The 24,155-nt window shown below is 54.5% G+C and overlaps 1 protein-coding gene across 2 annotated transcripts in view; it reads right to left on the reverse strand.

Annotated features, from left to right (window-relative positions):
- Positions 1 to 24,155, reverse strand: part of NECTIN1 (nectin cell adhesion molecule 1) — a 92,016-nt gene that overhangs the window by 46,013 nt on the left and 21,848 nt on the right. For both annotated transcript variants that reach the window (XM_063418084.1, XM_063418085.1), the window contains exons 2-4: positions 2,402 to 2,752; positions 1,345 to 1,647; positions 358 to 475 (exon numbers count right to left, since the gene is read on the reverse strand). In XM_063418084.1, coding sequence (XP_063274154.1) covers positions 358 to 475; positions 1,345 to 1,647; positions 2,402 to 2,752 — 772 coding nt within the window. The remainder of the gene's footprint in view (positions 1 to 357; positions 476 to 1,344; positions 1,648 to 2,401; positions 2,753 to 24,155) is intronic.

Genomic DNA, 24,155 nt, shown 5'->3' on the forward strand with positions numbered 1-24,155 from the left:
AGTTTTGGTGTTATTTGTGCCCCTTCAAAGCTGGGAAATCCTGGGTTCTTTCCCAGCCCTGCTGCTGAGGCACTCGATGGTGCTGGGCACATGAATCACCTTGTCACATCTCAGCTGCCTCACGTCACCAGGGCAGGACATTATCCCAGAGAGGTGAGAAAGGGAGGTTTTCCCTGGGTGTTGAGGCTGCGCTGTGCTGGCAGCCACCCTCATCACAGGCACGGGCTGTACCCTGGAGTGACACCGGTGACACTCGTGGGGCTGGGCCCTGAGTGACCAGAGGGTGAGTGAGACTCTGCAGAGGCTCCTCGTCCCTGCTGGGAGGTGACATTTGCTGCTGGCTCTGGGGACACTTACAGCTTCCACTCGTAGGTGTGAGCTGGGGGGTTGGCATCAGATTTGCAGATCAGCTTCACGTCCTTGCGGTTCAGGAACCAGTTGCCATCAAAGCCCTCGATGGTGACTTCTGGCTCATCTGCAGGGGTGGGGGCAGAGGGAGGAGAGCAGGGGGAAAAGGAGGGAGAAAAGGGTTGTGGGAAAGGAGAGGGGAGGAAATGGAATGGGAAGAGATGAGGGGGAAATGGAGAGAGATTAGGAGGAGTGGAAAGGATTGTGAGAAAGGGGAGAAAACGGAATAGGAAGAGATGAGAGGGGAGGAGTGGGAGAAGGAAAGAGATTGCAAGGAGGGAAAGGTGATGGGACAAGGAATGTGGGAAAGGAAAGGGGAGAAAATGGAATAGGAAGAGATGAGAGGGGAGGAGTGGGAGAAGGAGAGAGAACACGAGGAGGGAAAGATGATGGGACAAGGAATGTGAGGGAGCGCAAAAGAGAGAGAAAGGGACATGGCAGAGGCAGAGAAAGAAGGTCAGAAAAAGAGAAAACCCACGATTATTCCAAAGGATCATTTTCAGTGACCGCATCCCCTCCAGCAGCCCAACCCCTTCCCTGACAAACCCAGGGCAGGAGAATCTTTTCCTGGGGCAGGAGAATCTTTTCCCGGGGCAGGGAGAATCTTTTCCCGGGGTGGGGAGAATCTTTTCCCGGGGTGGGGAGAATCTTTTCCCGGGGTGGGGAGAATCTTTTCCCGGGGCAGGGAGAATCTTTTCCCGGGGTGGGGAGAATCTTTTCCTGAGTCAGGGAGAATCTTTTCCAGGGGCAGGGAGAATCTTCTCTCAGGGCAGGGAGAATCTTTCCCCGGAAAGGGAGAATCTTTTCCAGGGGCAGGAATAATCTTTTCCGGGACAGGGAGAATCTTTTCCAGGGGGAGGGAGAATCTTTTCCAGAGGGAGGGAGAATTTTTTCCCGGGGCAGGGAGCCCCCCCAGCCGTGCCCAGGCCCTCTTACACTGCACGTTGAGGGTGATGCTGTCGGTGAACCTCTCCAGCTGGTAGTTGACCACGCAGACGAGCTGCTGGCGGTGCGCCTCGCGGCTCGGCACCAGGCGGTACCGGCTGATCACCGTCACGGTGCCGTTGCTGTTCCGGATCTCCTGGAATTCTGCCTCCCCTTTCAGCTTCGTGTCCCAGCTGACCGTGCTGGGGGGTTTCCCGTTGGAGGAGGTGCAGGTGGCTACCAAGATCTTTTCTGTCCTGCCAGACTTGGCTATTAGTGGCCTCTTGGTGCCCTCCATCCAGTTCGTGGGCTTGGCTGCAGGGGAGCGCAGGGAGGAGGAGGAGGAGGAGAAAAGGGTGCAAAGGGATGGTTAGAGAAGCAATGCTGCTCTGTTTGCCACATCCCAAGAGCCACCTAACACCACCACCTAACACCACTGTGACAGAACCTGTGGTGAGTCCAGAGCTGTGCAAATTGCCCGCAATAATTCCCATGTAATAATTGCTTTATGGCAGTGTCTATGCACCTTGCACCATCTACCTGCATCATTTGTGGGAAACAACGGTGGAGGTGCCCTAAATGCACAGATATATGGAAAGTCAATCCTTTCCTCCCAGAGGTTTTTATCCCTGTGTTAGAAAGGAACTGAAATGGGAGAGAAAACGACTCATGTAGACCTTGGGTGGGGTCTGTTCACTCACAGCCCCGAGCTCCAGGGACAAGCTCTGCTTGAATTTAAGATCAATCTGTTGTTTCTCCTCTCTTGACAGCCCCCAGCTCATTAAAGCTCACCACTCCCACAGGGACCTGGCCACTGTTACTGCACCTGCATCAGGAGTGTAGGTGGAGGGAAAAGGGGAATTGGGACCTGGAAAGAAGGAGAGGTGTGACAGCTCAGCTGTCTCAGAACCACCTCCTCTGTGCTCCCTGCTCTTCACCCCCTCCCAGCCAACTTTAAAACCCATCACAGGTACAATTTACACCCTTGAGCTCCCAGGATGTGAATCTCAGGTCCCTCCAGCTCTGTTGGACCGGAGGTTCCCCCTGCAGAGCCTGCCCAGAGCCTTACCCAGCACGGTGAGGTTCAGCTGCCCTTCCCTGTTGCCGGTTGGGAACGTGGCAAACTCACAGATGTAAACCCCCTCATCCTCCAGCTCCAGCCGGGACAGCTGGATGGTGCCATCCTTGAAGGAAGGGTTGCGGAAAGTCACCCTCTCCTTGTAGGGGGACAGGATGGACACGCCCATGGCGGGGTTGTAGATGGCCACATTCTGCTTGGTGCCGTTGGTGGCCTTCTGCCACGTCACCTGCGTGATCTTCACGTTGGGCAGCGGGTTGGTGAAGCTGCAGTGCAGCACCACGTCCGTGCCGATGAACCCCGAGACGGAGTCATTGACCAAGACGCTCTGAGCTTGCAGCCCTGCAACAAGAACGGCAGCACGTGAACGTCTGGGTGCTTCCCAGAAGCAGCGTAATTCCTGGGCATCAGGAATTCCTGTTTATTCCTCTTGTTTCTTATTGGCGTGGCTGGTACAAGAGCAATTTGTGGCTTCTGCAGCTTCATTCTTGGTCAGAAACAACTTCCTCCCACAGCTCAGCCCAGCCCAGGCTCATCATCACCCAAAGGCAAGGCTGGATCAAAAACACCTTCCTTCCACTATGACCAGCCCAATCCAGGCTCATCATCACCCAAAGACACAAACCTGGATCAATAACACCTCCCAGACTATGACCAGCCCATCCTAGGGCTCATCATCAGCACAGGCACAAATCTGGATCAATAACACCTCCCAGACTATGACCAGGCCAGCTTAGGGCTCATAATCATCCAAAGGCACAAGGCTGGATCAAGAACACCTCCCAGACTATGACCAGCCCAATCCAGGCTCATCATCACCCAAAGGTGAGGCTGGATCAAAACCACCTTCCTTCCACAATGACCAGCCCACCCTAGGGCTCATCATCACCACAGACACAAATCTGGATCAATAACACCTCCCAGACTATGACCAGGACAGCCTAGGGCTCATCATCACCCAAAGGTGAGGCTGGATCAGTAACTCCTTCCTCCCTTTTGTCTTCAGGGGTGCCACTGAATCAGTTATGCAGGGAAATATGCAGGGCATGTGTGTCTGCGGGCATGTGAAAGCCCTGATGTTTATCAGCACATCCCAGCATATGCTAACACACACTCAGACATCCATTTAATCCCATTGGAGCTGCAGCAGTAATTAAAGGAGCTGCAAAGACTCAGGCCTCATGTCAGGGCAGCAGTAATTCCCAAACTGCCTCTACAGCTTGCATGATCCCCCTGTATCACCCAGATCGTTTCTGTGGCCTTTTTATAACCCCAGAAGTGGCTGAATTTAGGAACCTTCCACCCTGATCCTGTGGAAGCTGCTCCTGAAAAGTGGGAGCTGCAGTTCATGAGAGCTCTTCTGTCTCAGCTGATTCCTCCCCTGACAGATGGAGAGAAACATCTCCCACCAGCCTGACCCTGAAATTCATCTTTGTTGCCACTGTGTCTTTTCCTAATCTGTGTGTTTAGAGATAATGCTGTGGTAGTTATACAGCCAGTATTTGTATGATAAATACAATAGGGAGGGGAGGTGGTAAGAACGAGAAAAGCGGGTTTTGCTCCCTGCTTCTGGGAGAATCTGCAATTGGATGGATTCTGGGAGCCAGGGAGGAAAGGAAAGAAAGGGATTAAAAAAAAAAAAAAAGAAAGAAAGATGCACAGAGAGTGAAGAACATGAAAGAGTAATGGAACAGACAGAGGGGCTGGGGAAAGAAAAATGTAGAGCAAGAGAAACAAGACAGCACCTCCTAACAGAAATGTCACCCTACTCTGTTCTTCTAGGGATGAATGGCTCCCTGTCCCAGGCTAAAATGAACTCCTCAGTGCTGGTCCCTGTGGCAGACGTGCCCTGGGACTTCTCCAAGAGTCTCCTTCCTGCAGTTTCACACACACAAGCGTAGGCAGACAAAACTCTTCTCCACCCACCCACACTCCACGTTGCCCCCTCACTCCCTGCCTGCTGTTCCCAGCCTTATCTTAACCCCCACATCTCATCCACGCCTCTTCTTCCTCCCTTCTCCTTCCCGTGACCCTGAGGACAAGCCCCAACAACCCAGCCTGGCCACAAGACGCCACCAGCTGACCACAGCCATCAGCAGTTCTGACCGAAACCCGGCCTCCAGAGCTCTGTGTGGACTTGCCCCCCATTCCCCGAGCCAAGCCCACATCCCAGCTCTGCAGCTGGGTGCTCAGGAATGTTTTCCAGAGCTTCTGACAGCCACAGCAAAGCGCTGGTGCCCTCATGTGCCTGCACCCCTGGGGCTGGCAGCGTGCACCCCTCCCCTCCCAGCACAGCCAGGGACATTTTCCCCACATTTTCCCTCCGCAAAGCAGAGGACAGGGATGTCCCCGCTCTGAGAAAGGCACATCTGGACCGTGTTTCCCCTCTGGAGAAGGATGTCCCAGCAGCAGGACACAGCAAAGGGCTTTCCTGCCACTGGTGCCCGCAGCGTCCTCCCCGATGAAAGGAGGGCACAGGCTGGGTTTAGATGAGGCCACGCTGGGATCTGAGGGAGGAATGGGTGGATCAGGGAGGGGGAGATGTCTCCACCACGCTGTGCAGCATATGCTGCTCCTTCCACCCCGGAGGTGAGCGAGCCTCCTGCAGCATTGCCCACACCCGCCGAGGTGAGGAACAGCTTTGCCAAGCAGTCTGGCTTGGAAGGCTCCAGAGCCTCCCAGAGCGTGTGGGAGCTTGCTGGGGAGCACTTCAATCACGTAGCCAGGGCCTTGGGAACGGCCCAGCCTGGGTGGGTGTGCTCAGCACGCAGGGCTGGGGGAGCGCGGAGTCATCAGCGCCTCTTTCACCAAGGGCTCGAGCCCCCAGCAGGGCCTGCCTGGGGCTGGGGCGCTGCCACAGCTGGCTCTGGTCCCCACACAGCTGGCTCTGGTCTCCACACAGCTGGCTCTGCTCCCCACAAGCTCTCTGACCCCCCAGCAGGGCCCTTTGAACAGGCATTTCCACACCCCAACAAAGCCTCCCCGTCCGCCACCGCGGGAAGTCACACTCAGCGTCTCCTCGTGATGTGCAGGAGCTGCAGAGGAGGCAAACTGCAGGGAGGGGAGGGTGGAAGGCCACCAGCGTCTCCTCAGAGTCACCCCTGCAGGGCTGGCAGTCCCTGGTGGGACATCTGGATGAGCACAGCCAGGCTGAAGGCCAACACTGATGGGCAAGCAAGATGTGCCCCTTAAATGAAGATAAAGTCAATCAACCTACAGCATTCCAGCAGGGAGTGTGATGGATAGCACAGGGGAGGTCAATCCAGTCCCTCACTCCATCCATCATTGCTGTGCCCTTCCTTTACGCTGTGATTTCCCTGCAAATTAATGAACTGACCCTTTTAAAAATCAAGTTATTTATCTTGACCTTGAGCAGCAGCAACAATTCCCAGTTCTGCCCTCCCCCTGCCATGGGATCCATGCATCAATACAGGCTGGGCTTGGATATAAACTGGAGAAAAAAGTGGATTTTGGAGCTGATAAAGCTGATCCTGAACCCGCAATGGTTCTGCAGAACCCTCCTGTGCCCAGGTGCAAAGAGCCAGACTTTTGGGCAGGGAAAAAGCTGGTGCCAGTTGAGTGAGGACAGCTTGCCAACAGCCAAATGCTGCCAAAGCTGGCATTCAGGCCCTTACACGCAGCAGCTTTGACAAAAACACATTCCAAACTTTCTCGAGGCTCCAGGGGAAAAGGGAAAACAACAAAAAAAATAAACACCCCGCAGAAGAAATAACAAAACAAACAAAAAAACCACCCTGAAAAACCCCAAACACAGCGCGGAAATCGCGTTTCCTTTCCAGGTGACGGAACAACTCTTTTGCAAGACAGGAAAAACTCTTTCTGTTCCACTCACTCAAGCCTTAAATCGGGAAAATAACGCACCCATTCTACTCCAGGAGCCCTCACACCTCAATGCAGCGATGAGGAAGGGGGACAGAGGGAGGAAAGGGGTTCGGGAAGTTGCTGGATCAGGTTCCCATCCTAAATCAGGAGCCAGAGGGCAAACTTGGCTGCTGCCACGCTCTGGGGAGCGCTTGTTTGCAAGGTGACTGAGCTGGGCTGGCGGGCCTTCCCTCGCCCCGTTACACACTCAATAATTCATCAGGGCAAATGCATAGATAATTGATGGCAATGAGCACGCACGGCCGGCAGAGGAGGAGAAAATAAAATCACTAATCAGCCTCTGGAGAGGTTTGAACATATTCAGCTGGATGTGTGTGTGTGAAGTGCTGGGATTTCTCCTTTGCTGAACGATCCGTGTGGTTGGTAGGGCAGGGAGAAAGCTTGGGATGAATCCTGCTGTTTTCACGCCCCGTGCCAGATCTCCCAGTGCCCACCAATCCGTGCTGACACCTCCCAGGGGCGGCCAGCACCCCAGCAGGGATTAGCTGGATAGGTTGCAGCTTGCCCACTTGCATTTTATTCATTAGTTTTGCGGTGTTATTTTTTGTCAGGGACCAAAAAGGGCCCAGCCGTGTGCCAAAGACGTGTTGGTGCCAAGACCTCATTAGCGCAGGCCTCGGAGATGCTACTCCTCCACCTCGGCCTCTGAAGTGGTTTGTGTTGGTGCCTTTCCCCACGATCCCAACCCCAGATATTCACCCAGGCCCCGGGGGCACCGTGCACAGCTCGGGGAGCCCTGAGGGCTGGCAAGGAAGGTCTGCACTCCCTGGCTGTCAGGGGCACTGGGGACAGAGCAGGAGTGGCAGCTGGTGGCTCTTGGACATGAAAACCCTTTCTCCTCAAAGCCCAGCAGGTGCTGCTCCAGCCAGGCTCCCACACTTGCAAATCAGGTTCTTGCTCCCCCGTGTAGAAAGTTCTGGAAAGGATCTCCAGGCTCTGGGTGAGCTCTGTCACAACCTCACTCAATGCCTCTTTGTTAAGAGCCATGTGAACTCCACTGCGCTTTGCACAACCTTGCCTCTGCTGAGCCTCTCACCGATTTCTCTCCCTCCTGTTCCCTGATACTCATCTCGCCCCAAGGGCACTGAAACAGCCCTTGGCAGGAGCTCGATGAGCCACCCTTTGGTGTGGCAATATCATGACTGATGCAGATGTCACAGGGATCTCTCCTGATGGTCTTAGTCACAGCAGCTGGGATCTTGCAGAAGGACAAATCAACTCATCCACCCCACTTCAACCTGCACAAACTCCCACACAGAGCACCTGATTCTGTGACAGCACCGGGCAGGGATGCCCCATCCGTGGTCCCACATCTCTCAGAGACTCAGCAGATTTTCCATGAAGGAAAAGTGGGATGGAACAGGAGCCCAAAGCTTTCCGCTTGGTGGCACTTCAAGATTTCTCTCCTGGTGCATCTGAACTCATCTTTACAAAGGAAAACAAGGTCTGAAACGCATCTCCTGTGGGGCAGAGCCTCCAACAGCCCAAAGGAACATCCCAGGTGTGTCAGGCAGGGTGGGAAACACGGGAAAGAAGATCCTAAATCCCAGCAGGGGAATTTCAGGTGGCAAGAAGCAAAGGTGTGAGGTGGCACATGGCCAAGAGGTTGGGGTTAGTACCTCTGCTCTTGCCAGGGAGTTTGCATTGATTGCCAGGCATTTAAATCAGGATTCTGCTGCTCTTCCAAGAGCACAGGGCCTGCCTCGCCCTGCTGGGAGCCCGCTTGGAGGAAGGAGTGGGCTCCAGTGAGTCAGTGGGCTCCAGTGAGTCACCCCAGGCCCTTCCTGTGGCACCAGACTTTCACTGGAGGTCTCTCTGTCATCCACTGATTCACTCCTGCAGAGCTCGAGCACCACAGGGATCGTAAAACTTGAGTTTCCAACACAAGGGGAGGGAGAGCCTTAGAAGGAAGATGAGAGAGATGTGGCAAGATTATAGCTCCAGGTGACATGGCTGCACATGAAAGGCCCGAGATAACACCGGGATGGGGTGGGGGCACCCCAAGAGAGAAACTGCACGCCCAGGCATCCCCTCCCCCTTCCCAGTGGGAGCTGGGAGAGATTTATGGGAGCTGTCGGGAAATGGCAGCGCTGTACAATGGCCCGCCTGGCCCCCAGCCAGATAAATCCCTCAGACAAGAAAGGACTGGGCTAGGCTTTGGCTTGCAAATGGGAAACACGGGGCCCTCTCCTCGAGGTCACTGGTTCAGACCCAGATCCAGCCCGTGGCAGCAGGGCAGAGATGATTTTATCCCAGTCAATGGCTTGTATCGAGTGAGGTTTGCAGCCAGCCCATCACTGGCTGCCTTTGGGGTAAAACCTTCTCCTGCCCAGGCAGGATTTCCTCTTTGGGTAAATGGAGCACAAAGCAGCCCCAGGAGCCCCTTGAATGAAGGCTCTACCCCAAAGGGCCTGATCCATCGATGCTCCGCTTATTTATTCCCTGTTACACTTTGGGAAATCTGGTCACTCAGCCACCAGAGGCTGGGATTCACACACAGGCCCCAAGCCAGAGCAGGGCCATGCTTGTCCCAGTGCTCCTCACAGAAAGAGATGAAGGAAAAGCAGAGGCCAGGGTGGGATGGGCCACAGACTGAAGGGACAGAGACGACCACCAGACTACACCATGAGTTTTTCAACTCTGCAAACATCCCCAGCCAGGAAAAGGGCTGCAGAGCAGAGGAGTGGGATGGGAACAGCAGCCTGCCTCTGCTCCCAGCTCTCACTCCCTTTCTCACAGCTGCTTCGCTTCACCCCCCCAAGTCACGGGGAGGGGAACATGCCCCATGGCAAAAGCAGGGAGGCTGGCAGAGCAGGGCTCCCGCGGAAAGAGCTGACACAGCACTGGGAAAGGCCTTCGTGCAGTAAAGCTCCCAAAGCCCATGCTCAGCAACAAAGCACAAAGGCTCCCGTCGCCGCCGCGCAGCGCCCGGCGCGCCCCGGCCGCACGCAGCCCGTCCTGGCACCCAGCTCCAGCTCCCACACACCCCAGCACTCCCCAGCCTGCCTGCCCTGTGCCCCAGTGCTGCCCATTTTGACTGTTTTCCCCTCTCCTTTTGGGCTGGATGTGACTCCAGCTCCTTCCTCAGCTCTTTTCCTGCTGTGTGCTCTTGTCTTGTTTCACCACTCCGATCTCCTTTCTCCTGCAATTTCCACATCACATCTCCCTCTCTCCCCACTGCCTGTCTCCAGGATTGCCTCTCCAGCTTGTGCCTTCCTTTGATTTGCCCTCCTTCCATTGTGGTTTTAAAAATCTTTCTGCCTCTCTTGTGTCTCTACCATCACGCTCCAGCCCACTCGCTCTTCTCATCCCCAGCCACTCTTCCACCAGTCCAGGATGACATTCTGCACTAGGAAAAGCAGGCAGAGACAAAGAACCAAAAATCCAAGACTCTTCTCTCCAGAATCATCTCATTGTCTGCCAGCAAGGAAAAAAAACCAAGGTCTTTTTGCTTACCAATTCTAACCTGTAAGCAAAAGAAAGGGGACCGCAAGCAGAGCCAATGCTTATTTGGTGGTTGGGTGGGGAAGAAAAGCTGGAAAATCTAGTGTGGAGGAAGGGAAAGAAGCTGGAGCTTTGAGAAGATGGAAGCTAATTAAAGCTGAGACTGTCCTGAGTCCTTATCTTGATGGGCTGAGTCCCCAAATGCACACGATTGTTTTTTCTCATCTGCCTCTTTCTTGGACTTCCTTGTTGCCTTGGATGTTGTTCAAGGAGTTTTGGTCCAGTGCTGAATCTCCTCACCATTAGAGCTCTCCAGGTGCTAAGGAGGAGGGATTTAATGAGGAGCTGTGAAGAGGGGATCAAGATAGCAACCCATGGAGAGCCTCATTTCCGAAACGAGGGAACTTCAGGCTGAAGAGATTCAACAAAAACAAAAATAAACTTGATGGCACAGAAAAATGAGAGCACATCAGATCCTGCCTTCCCTGGCTGGTCTGTGGGCTCAGAGCTGGAGCAGGAAATGGGGGGAGCTCTCAGGGCTGGGAATGACTCACTCGCCTCCACAATGGGAACGGGACAAAGCCGAAACTCTGCTGACTCAGGCGTGACTTCAGTGCCGGGGTTAATAACTGGCAGCCTCCTCTGGCTGGCCCCACCAGCCAATTCCCTCTGTCCCCACTCAAACCAAGCCTCTTTCATCAGCAGAGACGCCCGGTCACAGGAAATTTTATCAAAGATCCAAACTCTGGTCTTCTGTCCAAAACGTGGTGAAAAACGCATCCCTGCCAAGCCACGCTGGTGCTGGCCAGCCCTGTAATTTTCATGGAGAAGATCAAAACTCCGACTTCCCCGTAGCTGAAATGCACGTTTAACAGTCACAGCTTTCTGCCTGCGGTTTTGCTTTCCTCCCATTATCTCTCAGGATATAACATATTGCTGATATCTCACTATCTCCTGAAGTTAAAAAGAAATGTTTCCCCCTGCTCTCGCAAGCAGGAATGCCACGCTCTGTTCTTCTGTAATTTGTTTCGAAAGATAGAAACAAGCAAGTTTTTTTGTAACCAGGAGAAAAAATATGTGATATATGTTCTGGTGGCTGACAAGTAGGGGAAAGCTTTGCAAACAAGACAAATGCAAACATGGCACCAACAGATGCAATGGACAGACACCCTTGGCTGGCTCCCTGCCTGGGATTTCTCTTTTAATGTGCTTTTATCTTGCCCTAGAGATATCTCTGCAGGGAAGTGGGAAAGGCTCAGACCTCCCAACTTTCTCTGGGTTGTTTAAGGATTCCTGCCCATGAACAACAGCCCAGAAAGAACAGTGAGTACAAATAACCCCAAATTCAGTGTTCTGCTTGATTTTCAGCCTGCTGCTGCTGAGCTTTCTTATCATCAAGCCTCTGTGCAAGGAATTTCCACAAATTTCAGTTCTCCCAGGGTTTAAGATCTCCACAGAGCAGAGGCAGGCACAGCTCCAGTCCTACCTGGGCCCCATCTGCAGGAATCACTCTGCATATTTATGGGAAAAAAAAAAAAAAAAAAAAAAAAAAAGCTTTGCATCTTCAAAAGGCTTTTCAAACAGCAACTAATTAATCCTCCAACACCCTGAGAGGCAGGAAAGAGTTATTACCCCTGCTTTCAGGGGTGGGGAAATCAGAGGTGCTGAATGACAAAGAGATGTGCCCAAGGCCACCCAGGCAAGCACCGGCAATCTCACCTGGCTGGAGGTGGGGATCTGCAGGGGATGGTGGCAATTCTCACCCCAGGAAAGAGGGATGGAGGCATTTGTAGCGAGGCCCCACAGCCCCACCCACCGCTCATGCAAATGGCAAAGTCACCCTCATTTCCATGGCTGAGGAAACCCAGGGAGATGAAGTGGAAAATCCATTTAATGGGCAGAGCTGTGGAACCCTAAACATTCCCCAGTGAAGGCTCCCAAAATGTGGCTCACAGTTTTCCCAACCGTGAGCAAACTGCTTGCAACCAAAACTCTGAGATTTTGTCTCAAGGACATGCCAGAAATTAGGAGAGACTTTGAGGCTGGGGGTGAGTGTCCCATTCACCCTCTGAGCCCCACATTTCTGAAATACTCCACACACTGAAGGAGAGTGGGGTTAGATTAGATTTTAGGGAGAAATTCTTCACTCTGAGAGACTGGCACAGGTTGCCCAAAGAAGCTGTGGCTGTCCCATCCCTGGAAGTGACCAGGACAGGTTGGACAGGGCTTGGAGCAACCTGGGATCATGAAAAGTGGCAGGGGGTGAAATGGGCTGGTTCTGTGACCCCCACGCTGGGTGGAGATGCAGCTCCCAAGGTCCCAACCTCCATCCAGGCTGCCTGAGGAATGAGTGCTGGGCTTAGAGGGGCCTGCAAGAGTAAACAAGTGACAAGACCACCCAGCAAAGGCAGGGTGAGCACGGGGAGGGGGAAGGAAGCAGGGAGGGAGGGTCAGAGCCCAGCACGGAGACCTCCCACCACGGGTCACGCTCCCCACCCCATCTCTGGGGTGCCTGGGCTTTGCTTTCCTGGGAGATCAACCCAGGCACGGCCACCCTTCCCTGCCCAGAAAGGTGAGGGCTGTCAGCAGGGGCTCAGAGAGACCAGAGCAGAGGGAAGGCAGGAGGAGCGGGGAATTGTGCAGAAAAAAAGATGATTTGTCCTGCAGAGAGGAGTTCACCAACTCCCATTTCCCTCTGGACACCTCTCAGTGGGAGCATTACTCCTTCTGCTGAGTTAGCTGGACTCAAAAGTTGTATTTCCTCAGTGATTGTAATGCAATGAGGGACACAGGTGAGCTCCCAGGAAGAGAAATTAAAGATTTCTCCATGTCTGATTACCCCATTCTCCAACAAAGTGGCTTTGTGCTTCCAGGTAGCCCCAGGGAGGAGCTGGGTTGGGCTGGGACACTTAGGGGAATTTGATGACAAATGTCCCTCGGGAGTGACACCAGTGCTGAGTGCCCAGGGACAAAGGGGTCCCTCAAACACAACCCTCGACTCTGGGCTGCTTTTGGGGGCCCCTCTCAGGGTGTTTCACCTTTATCCCAGATCTACCCCAGCAGGTTGGGATCCAAACAGCTCTGAATCCCCGTGGCAGGCTGGAATTTGCCCTAAAACTGTTCCCCAAGCCTTGATCCACGAGAAACAAGCCAGGACCAAACAGCAACCAGCTCCCCATGGAGATCCACAAACAGGCAGCAGCACGGAGCAAGCCAAGAGCCAGCACCCCATTCCCAGCCTCGTGCTGGAGAAGCCAGACCCGGAGTCTCAGGGTTAAACAGCTCAGTTGGCCTTAATTGACAGATTTTATTGACATCCAGGGTGATTTCATTGACTGTTGTTCAGCTACATCAGCACCAGGCTCCCTGTTTCCCTCTCAGGGAGGGACAAGGCACGTGCAGAAGGATGTGGACACCAGATGGGTTTTCCTGTGCCACTGGGGAGAGCTCCAGGGAGTCATCCTGGTCTTCCAAAGACCAGGAGGTCAACTGCTCCCAGGGGACTCCTGTGTGCTTTGTCCCAGCTCAAACTGGGGGCTGCCACAAAAATGGAAAGCATGCTATGAAAAAAGAACCGGAGCTGGTGGAAAATTTTCCAGCACAGCATATTTTTCTGATGGAAAGTGTCACTTAGTCCAAGCCAAAACCATCTACTGGAACGTGCTGATTTTGGCAAAATTCGATTTAAAAAAACCCCCAAAACAACAACAACAATAAAGAGCCCTTTTGATAAGTTAGAAATGTTTTTTTCCTTGTGGATTCTCATTCCTTTTTAATGGCATTATGGTAAAACACCGACCAGGAGTGCAGCCAGGACGGGATGCTCTGGTTGCCATGGGATGGGGACATTTTTTTTTTGGATGAAGCCAGGCCAAAGCTTTCTTCTGAAATTCCCTTTCTGTGGAAGTTTTCAAATGACAGCCTCAAAGCAGAAGGAGAACTCCCTCTGAAATGCCCAGCACCCCACTCTGCGTTAGTCATCCCCACAGCTGACCTTTCCAGCAGCTCTCACCCCCAAACACAAATCACCTCCTGTGTCTCCCCCACCTTCACTCTCCACAGCCCACTCCAAGCTCTGATCCGTCTGGATTCATCCTCTCCCGGGTCTCATCCCACCCCATCCCTGGCTCAGGAGTTTGCTGGGGGCTCGGGCCAGCCCTCCAGGCTGTGTGGGACCCACAGCCCCGCTCCAGCTCCTCTCCCTCTGGATTCCCTGTCTACTCCTCCTTCCCGACAGACGGATTTGCTCCCACCCTGCACCTGCCTGGTGTGCCCACCTCCTCCTCCTCCTCCGTCTGCTGCTTGTGCCTTTCCACTCTCTAACAACTCCAGGGGAGGCTGGTGGAGAGAACTCCTGTTCCTTTCAGATTTGGGGGCAAAAAAAAAGAGGGAGAGAGAGAGAGAGACAGAGAACACAAACCAGACTATTACAGTTTTTAGCAGACATGACAATATGGACACAGTTCCTCCAGAACACTGTGCATATTTTAAGACAAACTTTACCCCAAAAATGTCAGCCAGCTCTCCTGGTGGGAGGAAGAATGAAGGAAAGAAGGGGTCCTCCAGGTTTCCAGCAGAACTTTTGTCTTGGAAAAGCTGGAAAAGCTGGAACCTCCTGAGCACCTTTCCCAGAACAGCACTCTGCTTGCCTGCTGCCTCTCCTAAGCTGGAGCGAGGATGGATGCTCCAAAAATCCACATTTCCCACAGGAGCAGCTCCAAAATTCCACATTTCCCACAGGAGCAGCTCTGTCCTCCATCAGGGGAGTGCCCAGGATGGAGGAAATGGCTCTGGAGACAAAACACTGGAGGCAGAGGCAGGGAGGCCTGGAGGGGAGATGGGCTGGGCTTTGCCCAGAGAGGTCGTGGACTCTCCATCCCTGGAAGTGTCCAAGGAGAGGTTGGGTGGAGAAGCTGCCCCTGCCCGTGGCAGGGTGTGGAATTAAATGGTTTTTAAGGTCCTTTCTGACCCAAAACATGCTGTGACTCCATGCCTTGACCTCCCGTGCCAGGACCATCACTCAGGTGAGGAAGGAAAGGAGGAATTGTGCAGAAAGAATCCCTGGGAGACAAAACCTCTGTGATCCACAGAAGGATGGGGCCAGCCTGGCTGTGGCTCCTCTTGGTGCTCCACCACCTCTGGACACTGGGGCTGCTCCCAGGCTCACGGTGTCACCTGTTTGTCACCCCTGCTCGAGCCAAGAACTGCTCAGAACCATCTTCACTTGTTGCTTAGGGACCAGAGGGACAGAGAGAACACAGCTGGATGCTTGGCTACCTCAGGAGATGGATGGGAGGATATAAATAGCTAATGGCAAGAGGAAAGAGGACAAAGAGTCCCATTTCCAATTTGGTAAAAAACTGACCAGAATAGTAGTGGAGGAAGTCTTCCAGAAATAAGCATGTGGGTATTAAATGAACAGAAAATTAATTCTAAGAGAAGACAGGGAAAAGAGACTAAAAGGAGATTCTGAACCTGTTTGAACAATAATTGTCCCATCCTGGAGAAAGGGTTTATGTCACCTGGGTGCCACAAACACTACTGGAGGTAACTTCAGAGTGACAAGAGGCAGCGGAGAAGGGAGATAAGGATGTAGATAAATGTCATTAACCCCTGTTAGTGCAGGGCTTGGAGAGTTCAAAGGCTCAATCTGCAGTGAAGGGCGGAGGTCTCGGGGACTGTCTGTAAAAACTCTGAGAGGAGGCAGCTGAATAAACCAAAAGTTTCTTCCAGGCTTGAGAACCTCCTGTTTGTGATGCTGTGACAGTCACAGGGAGCTCTCAGCAGATCACGAAGGGGGAGAGGAGATCAGTCCAAGGGGGTTCTGCATCTGAGGTCAGCCTGACCCACAGGGATGGGGCAAACAGAGCACAGAGGATGAGAAGGACGTGCCCCAAAGGGGAAGGAAGAGCCTTCACTTAGGGGAGGGACACTCCTTCCCCGGGAGAGATCCCATCAGGGAGAACAGCCCTGGAAAGGAAAATAACCAGCTCTTGTCAGGGTGAGCTGAGAGGGGCCCAGTGTGACCCCAGCCCTGTGGGCCAGCCAGCCTCAACAAACACTGAGACAAGGACGGGGATATTTTGCTGTGGATGTCCCCGAGCGAAGGACTCAGACAGGGAAGCAACACCAAGCCCGAGAGGAAGAGGAAGTTTACAGCTGTCCTCAGAAAAGTCAATGTGGCCTTTCCTCTCAGAGCTTCCCCATCCCTTGGGAAAGAACAACAACTCATCTGCAAGTCTGCACAGAGCCCTTGGGAGTGGGAACCTCGGGCCTGACAACTCCGTGGCAAAGTGTGAATCCAAAGTAATTGCACTGTTTGCTCTGGGAATACTCCAGCTACGCTTGGCATAACAGAGAAGCACTCAGAATTCTCTCCTTGTAGGAGCTACAAACCCCCAGTTCTTTCACATCCCCAGGATTTTCTCTCCTCCCATGCCTTCCTTCTTTCCACTGCCCTGATTTTTGAAAAAGGCATTCGAGTTTCTGCCTCCACTCTCTGCCTGTGTAATGAAATCTTTTTATCCTCCGAGGCTGCCTTGCAGAGAGGGGGTTCTCTGGAGCAGACAGCGAGGGTCCCTTGGGCATAAAGACAAAGGATCTGCAGGCAGCTGCTGGGGCTGCAGGGTTAAGCCATTTTAATTACCTGCAAGCAGAGCACCAGCCAAGGAACGGCCAAGGTGCAAAGCAAACCCCACAGCGGGGCTGGGATGTCTCACCAGGCTCCTGCTGATCCTCTGTCAGATTAAATTCTTTGGTGAGGGCTGCCCGGCTGTTTTATGGCAGTGGGGATGACTTCCCTGCACCCATCTTCGGGCTGGGGCAGTGCCTGTGATCCCAGAGCTGTGCAACTGCAAACCCCCCACCTGCAGGACACTGCTGAGGAATCCAGGGAGCTTCAGCAGGGCTTGAAGCTGTTGCTTTTCCACTCCTAACCCAGCAGAGAGGCAGATCCCTCCTCTCTATCTGTCCTCATCCTACCAAGCCCTTCCCAGCTCCCAGCAGCTCCCTCATATCCTCACATCTTCCTCGGGTGCCCACAGCAAACCCACGGGAAGGAAAATGGTGTTTGGGTGTGTTTGTAAGTGGGCAGAGGGAAGGGAAGGAACAGATCTTTCCCAGGGGACTCGGATGGGAGTAGCAGCTCTCCCCAAGCAGGGACGGCCATTTGGGTCACCCTGGCTTTGTGTGAAGGCACCTGAGGCTATGGCAGGGCTCCTTCCCACCAGGAACATGGCAAATTGGGTCAAAACCCCCTGCACGTGCCCAGCTCCCCTCTGCCTCCTTCCCAAGGGCAGCTCAAGCTGATCTGGGGAATCCTGTCCCCTCCCAGCTGCCTCTTCTGGGTTCCCTGCCTCCATCCCTTCTCCTGCAGCTACTGGGGAAAGCCACAGCCATGTCCCACGGGGCTCAGGGCCCCCATTCCTCCCGTTTCCCTTGCCCTGGCTCACGGGAAGCCGCGCCCTGACCTCTTCCAGCTCCGACTTGCTTTCCCAAATTGGGCCGGTTTTGGGCAGGACGTGCCGGGACCTGCCGCCTCCTCCCCAGGCCTTTGAAGGCAGCCACGTAGGCAGCTGCACCCCCAGACTTTGGGGTGGAAAAGCCACCAACCCGTGAGTCACCTGCCTGCAGCCTCTGAAGGCTCCTGTTCCCTCCCTCGGTGGGGCAGACAGGCCCAGGGCTCCCATCCCAATAAATCCTGGGAAGGCAGGCTTGTGTGCCAGGGCTGGGAGCAGGGTTTTGGAGCTCAGGGTGGAAGGACAGGGCTTGGTGCAGGGTTTTGGAGCTCAGGATGGAAGGACAGGGCTTGGTGCAGGGTTTTGGAGCTCAGGATGGAAGGACAGGGCTTCGTGAAGGGTTTTGGAGTTCAGGGTGGGAGAAGGCGTCTGTGCAGCCTGCCATGAGAAGGGGGAAGGGGACAAGGGACAGGGATTCCTGGAGCCACAGCAGATAACCAGAGCAGATGGCTCCCTGCAGGGCAAGCCCCAGGTCAGGTCTGGTGTTCTTCAGCAGAGGAATGTGCCTGGCTGGGGGATTCTCCATGACCCATTTCCCCTTCCCCAGAGAGCCCCCCTCCTCCCTGAGCCCATCCCCATCCATCCCCCTGTGCTCTCCCCGGAGGGCTGGGGGTGAGCTGGGTGTGGGAAGGAGGCCCTGGCAGGGCACAGGGTGTGTGCTCAGGAACATTTCGGGGCAGAGGAAACACGTGCAGTATCCCCAGTACACACAGCTGCTTCCAGGGCTGGGGACAAAACATTCCCGGATTCCTGCGGCTCCAAATCCCCCACCAAGGCCATTTTCTCAGCCAAAGGGACAATGGAGACATAAACAATCCCAAAGGATCAGCACACGGATACCCAGCCTGCCCCCACTGCTGCCTCGCCTCCCCCTCAGCCGAGCTGAGGCCAGCAAGACACAATGTGTAATTAGGTTAATGAGCTAAGCACGGATTTTAATTGGGATTCCCCGATTTACTGGTCTATCTCCTCCTTTTGTTTTACTGCTGCTGCAGGTTCCTAAAAGCTGCCCTTGCTAAAGGCCCTGATATTGGAAAGGTCTTACGGATCTTTAATTGTATTTAATCATCGAGGTAATTAATGATCCTTGAGCAAAATGGAGATTGCATCTAGAGTAGTTCCAGTCTTGCCCTTCAGCATCTGTTGTGTCTGGGCACAGGAATTCTGCAGGCAGGCAGAGAGGGGTTCACACAGAGCCAGACAAAAGGATGGACGAGAGGGGAGAGCGGTGGGAAGAGGAGGGACTGGGGGGAAAAAGCACATTTGAAATGGAGAAGGAGCCGAGCAGAAGAGAGGGAAGCAGGGAAAGGGAAACACAGAAAGGAGCCATTGGATCCCAGGGCCTGCAGGATTGGCTCAGGGGGGTGGCTGCTTGTCCCCTGTGTCCCCAAACCTGACAGCCTTGACCACCAGCACTCAGTGCTCACACGACTCCCACGACACAACCACCTGCCCCTGCTGCTCCCCTTTCCCATTCCTTGCTTCCCTCTGGCACCGTTTCACACCCTTTTTTTTTTTTTTCTCAGGGAGACATTCCCAAAGTTCAAAACCTTGAGCTGGAACAGGGGAGAGGGGGAGTGATGGGCAGCAAGTCCCAGCACGTCCCCTCTCTCCCAGGCCACAAACCCTGCACCTCCCATCCCTGCTCCAACCCCTCTGCTTCTCCCAGAGCACAAACAGAGCCTGTCCAACCTGAACCGGGGCTGCCTGCTCCAACTTGCCCCAGAAAGGCAAAGATTTAGTGAGAAATGTCACAGGCAAAGCAGCAGGGACGTGGAATCAGTCGCTGTGTCTGTCTGGGACGTGGCAGAGCTGTCCTGAGCACAGGGATGTGTGAGCAGGGAGCTGGAGGGGGCTGTGCTGGCTTCTTGAGGAATGAATGTCCCCTGGCTGCCAGCCCCGGTGACAAGGGACAGTTCAGCCCAGGTAAAGCACTGCCCTGCCCTCCTCCAGCCCCAGCGAGGCTGAGGGCAGCACTGTTGCACAAATTGCACACGAAGCAGCGCAGCCTGGTAGTGGGGTGATATTTAGGACTGCTTGAGTCCTCCCCAGAGGAAAAATCCAGCTGCCACAGCACATCCACCCTTCCCATTCCCACTCTGGTGCGCTGGAGCACGAGTGAAAGGGCCTGGAATGAGCCTGCTTTTATTCTGTCATTGTGAATGGGCCCCAGGTCGGGCCCAGATAAGCTCTGTGAGTTGGGGCTTGCACAGAGGATTTGTTGGGCTGGGCTGGCCCTTCCAGCTGCCCACAAACTGAGCTCCTCCAGCTCGGGGCAGCCTAAGGGCTGGGGCAGAGCTCCCCTCCAGAGACTGAAAGCCCAGGTTTTCCTGGAAACCTGGGGCTCTGTCACCATGGGAAAGGCACCGTGCAGAGCCCGTCCTGACTGGGAATCTGCCCCTTCCCACTCTGGAGCGAGCTGCCTTCCCAGGCAAGTTCCAGCTTGCTTGGGCCGTCAGCTTGGCGGATCTCATTTCTGGTGTTTTCTTCTCCTTTATTGCCTCCTTCTCCGCCCCAGGGCTTGAGAGAGGGCTGCCTCCTCCTTTAGAGCATTAGCAACCCTGCCAAATTTCCCCACCTGGAATATTTCATGTGCAGGCCCTTCTTTCTCCCACGCTCCCACCCCTTCCACCTTCCCCGTCCCACGTCCGGCTGTGGCTCCCGAGGCAGCTGGAGCCTCCGGGTGCTGGCACAGCTCCTGTGGTGCCCCTGCTCCCTGGGCTTCACCCCTGCAGCCACAGCACCACGGGGCAGGCAGGAACACGAGATGGGAGCTGCAGGGAGAGGCAGAGAGCCAGGAGCTGCAGAGGAAGGAGCGACACCCAAAACTGGGGGGCATGGAGCGAGCCAGAACACAGGGGGCAGGAGGGGAGGGAGTCACGGGGTGGAAAAGGGGCATTGCAGCGGAGAATAAAGGGCTGGGAGATTGGGAAAGCCTGGCTACGGATGCTGGGTTTGGTCCTGCTCCCACAAAACCCTCACGCTGGCAGAGCAGGGTCCAGCCTCCCTGCCAGGGCTGAGCTCCACAGCCCCTGATGCTGGGAATGGCTAAGCTGATTGCAACAGCCCCGGAGATGTGCATCAGCCTCTCCTCCCTCCCAGCACACAAGATCAGGCCGCCTGATTGTGTCATTTATTCCCCCATAAACAAAGCAGCCAAAGGAGAGAAACCCAGCCCAGAAATGAGAAACCTTCCTGGAGACACAGCTGGGCCAGGCAGGAGGAGCACAGCAGGGATGAGGCTCCTGGCCTGACCTCCCTTGGGCTGGAGGCACAGGAACATCATCCACAGCCAGTGCCCGATGGCAAAAACCCCTGGTGGGTCCATCCTGTCCCACAGGACCCTCAAAAAAGCAGCTGGAAGAGAACACAGCCAGTCCTCGTGCTTCAGGGCAGGAGCTGATGCTGGCTCACAGCAGGGAGGAGCTGCCCCTTCCAGGCTGTTCCCTGCTGTCCATTCTTCCCTGCTGCCACTACCGAGAGCTTCCCCTGGGCTGAACGGCAGGCCCGAGGTCCAAACCCAAAATTCTGCAGCAGCAGGGCTCAGACCCTGCTGTTCTATCCCATCAGGGAGGCACTTCCAGCAGCTCACACCCTCCTGTGGGCGTGCAGGCTGCTGGGTCCAGGATTCACAGAGTCACAGAATCACCAGGCTGGAAGAGACCTCCAGGATCATCGAGTCCAACCCACCCCAACACCTCAACTAAACCACGGCACCAGTGCCACGTCCAGCCTTTCCTTAAACACATCCAGGGGTGGTGACTCCACCACCTCCCCAGCAGATCATTCCAGTATTTTATCACCCATTCTGTAAAAAACTTTTTCCTAACATCCAACCTAAACTTCCCTTGGCACAGCTCTGAGCTCTGAGCCACCAAACAGCAAAAAGCCCCCACTGTCCCTGCTTGGTGCCACCAGACGAGGAAGGATCAGGCTGAAGCGTGCACAGAGATTGTTTGAAAACTCCTCTTGATCCACTGCCTTTGTTTTTTTTACAGAGGTGGGAAGAGAGCAGAGGATCTTGAGGGAGGCAGAGCAGCCACTGGCTGAATGCAGAGCCTATGAAACCTCGCCAAGTCACTGGGAAACCTCTGAGGCACCGCTCAAATAGATTTTAAATGGAGTCCCAGGCCCTCCTGCACTGAGGGTGATGAGGAATAAAATGAACGGAGGGTTTTTCAATGCACACACTGAGGATAAATGGCTTTTTAATTGATAATGCCAGGATCTGGAGCCAGGGGATTCATCAGCATGTTTTGGCACCCCTCAGGACTGCAGCTTTCTACCCATGCTTGTGTTAAATGACACACGAACAGGAGCAGGGGTGCAAGAGGAGTGCAAGGACTCACAGCAGCTCAAAGAACCCCAGAAGCTGCTGCCAGAACTCATCTCTCAGAGGCCACCTATGGAGAGCAACTCCCGCAGTGCAGACAGCAGCTCCCAGCCAGGTCCTTTGCCTTGGATTGTCCCCAGCAGCGTCCCAGGGACAGCTCTGGGCTCGGGATCAGCACAGGAGATGATGGTTCAGCTTCAGCCCAGTCACCCCCGCCCTGTCTCACCCCCAGCTTTGGGGACAGTCCTCGTGCCCTGTCCACCCTGGCTGTGTGTTCTGCTCTCTGTTCCCCTCAGGAAGCTCTTCCCAGCCTTGCTGTCACACTTATGTGGCTCCTGGGACCGTGTGGGAGCCCAGGCAAGGAGATGAATCTTGGAGAGACAGTAATTACTTCTGTCAGATTAATAAATTAATAAACCTCCCATTTATTCTCCGGATTTCATTTCCAATCCTTGCGTTTTCTCTTCCTGTCGTGCAAGCACGCCATGAAAAAAATGCAAGAAGGCACAAGAGAAGCAGGAAAGGGGAGAAGGAGGCTCCAAGAAAGGGCCTGTGAAGCTGTTGAGCATCTCCAAGCCACTGAAACAGCTCCTAAAGTTGCAGAAAGGTGAGAGGATGAGGAGAAACTCTGCCTGCACAACGAGCACCCCCCTGGATGGAAAAACCCAGCTCCCAGTGCAGACATCTTCACCTTGGCTCTCTGTCAGCACTCACTGCAAAGTCAATGAAGAGAAATTCCTAATTCAGGAGCTCTGCATGAGAAATCCACCTTGGGCTGGAGAAATCTGGAAGTTTCTATTTTTTTTTGCCTTGGACACGAGGGAGTCTGGGTGATTTGCCCCGTTTTCCCCTTTTGTTTCAAAGCAAGGAACTCTCTCAGTGAAATCGAGCCTTTCTCACGGACCTGGACAAGAGGGAGAGCTCTGCTCACCCAGAGACTTCCCCAGCCACTGCTAAAATCTCTGAGGAGACCTCAGGCTGTTTTCTCAAGGAGCTGCTGAGCTGGAGAACCCATTTCAGGAGAGCCTTTTCTCTTCAGAAATGACTTCTGAAGAGCTCCTCTCCTTAGCAGGTCTTGACCAGGACAACCACAAGGGGAACATGGGCTGAGCCTGCCTCCTCCTCCTCCTCAGCACCGCTGGTTTTTGCCCAAATTTCTGAGCAGAACCCGTCTTTGCCCTTCTCCCTTTGCAAACTCCCCCTCTGAGAAACTCGACACGCGGGCTGCGGGTCGGATTTCGGGCTCATCACTTAAAGAGGATGATGCACTTCCCAGCGCTCAGCCCAGCCTCGGTAAAACGATGCTTGGTCCCACCCTCCTGCCCCCCCGGGCCAGTCCGAGGCACAGGCAGTGCAAACCCAGCCGGGTTTGTTGCAGGGGATGAGGCCCTGCAAGGACCTGCCCCCGTTTCCCAGCTCAGCAGAGCTCAAGTGGAGCATCCATGTAGAAATAATAGGAAGGGGAGGAAAATTAGGATCCTACTGCGGGGCCATCAGGTCTTTTCCATTGCTTTCCCAGCCATACATCCCTGGATGACCCTGGATTCCCTGCCTCGCTTGCAATTTCTTGCTGGCAAACACACAGGCAGCGGGATGAGAGGCTTCTTGCCAAAAAAAATAGGTGGGCAGAGCGGGAATAGGAGCGGAGACATCAGAGAAGCCAACAGAACCAACCTCTCCCTCTCACAGCATCCTGTGCATCCCAGACAGCAGCACCCTCACCTGTGCAGGTGCAGGGCTAAGCCAGCGCTTTTCCTTGTTATTTTGGGGACGCAGCAGGCAAATCCCCCAAGGACCGCCACATTCCGGGCACAGAAAAAAAAATTAAAAAATAAAAAAAGCCAGAACAAAAGGCAGCCGCGGCTCCCTGCCCCCTCCCCGCAGATGTCCGCTGGCTGCTGCCTAATCCGCCCGGGCAGGCAGGCAGCAGTGTCACCCCGCGGGGGGACAGCGCTGTCCCCTCCCCAGCAAAGGGGGGGTCCGCGGGCTCATCCCCGCTCCGCCGGCAGCGGGAACAAAGCGCCGGGGCCGGGAATCCAGCGCAACCCACGGCACTGCCATGCTAATGAGCGCTCCCGGCTCCGTCCCGCCGCCCGTGGCAAATCGGAGCGAAAATCCAGGCTCGACAAGGAGGCAACTTTTATGTCCGATGAGCGTCGCTGGGCTCCAAAACCAATCCTCTCCCTCGGTTTATTTTTAATTGACTCCTACTAAGCCGGAGCGCATTTTCATCCGTTCCAAATGGAGCAGCTGTTGAAACTGAAAATCAGCAGCAGAAAGTGCGGACGTTTCTATTTTGCGGTGTTCGCTCCTCAGCGCTCCATTTCCAAACCTCAGCAGCCTGCCCAGAACAAAGGATGCCTTGGTGCAGAGCATTAACCCCATTAATTCCTGAACCTCCTGGAATTCCTGAAATTCCTGAAAGCTCCGAATCCCCGTCCTTGCAACCCTCACATTCCACTGTGAAACCCTCGCTTTCCATCCTGAACCCCCTGCACTCTCATCCTGCATCCCTCGTGCCCCCATCCTGCACTCCTGACATCCTCAT

The sequence above is a fragment of the Prinia subflava genome, chromosome 22 (assembly GCF_021018805.1).
Source record: "Prinia subflava isolate CZ2003 ecotype Zambia chromosome 22, Cam_Psub_1.2, whole genome shotgun sequence".
Lineage (NCBI taxonomy): Eukaryota > Metazoa > Chordata > Aves > Passeriformes > Cisticolidae > Prinia > Prinia subflava.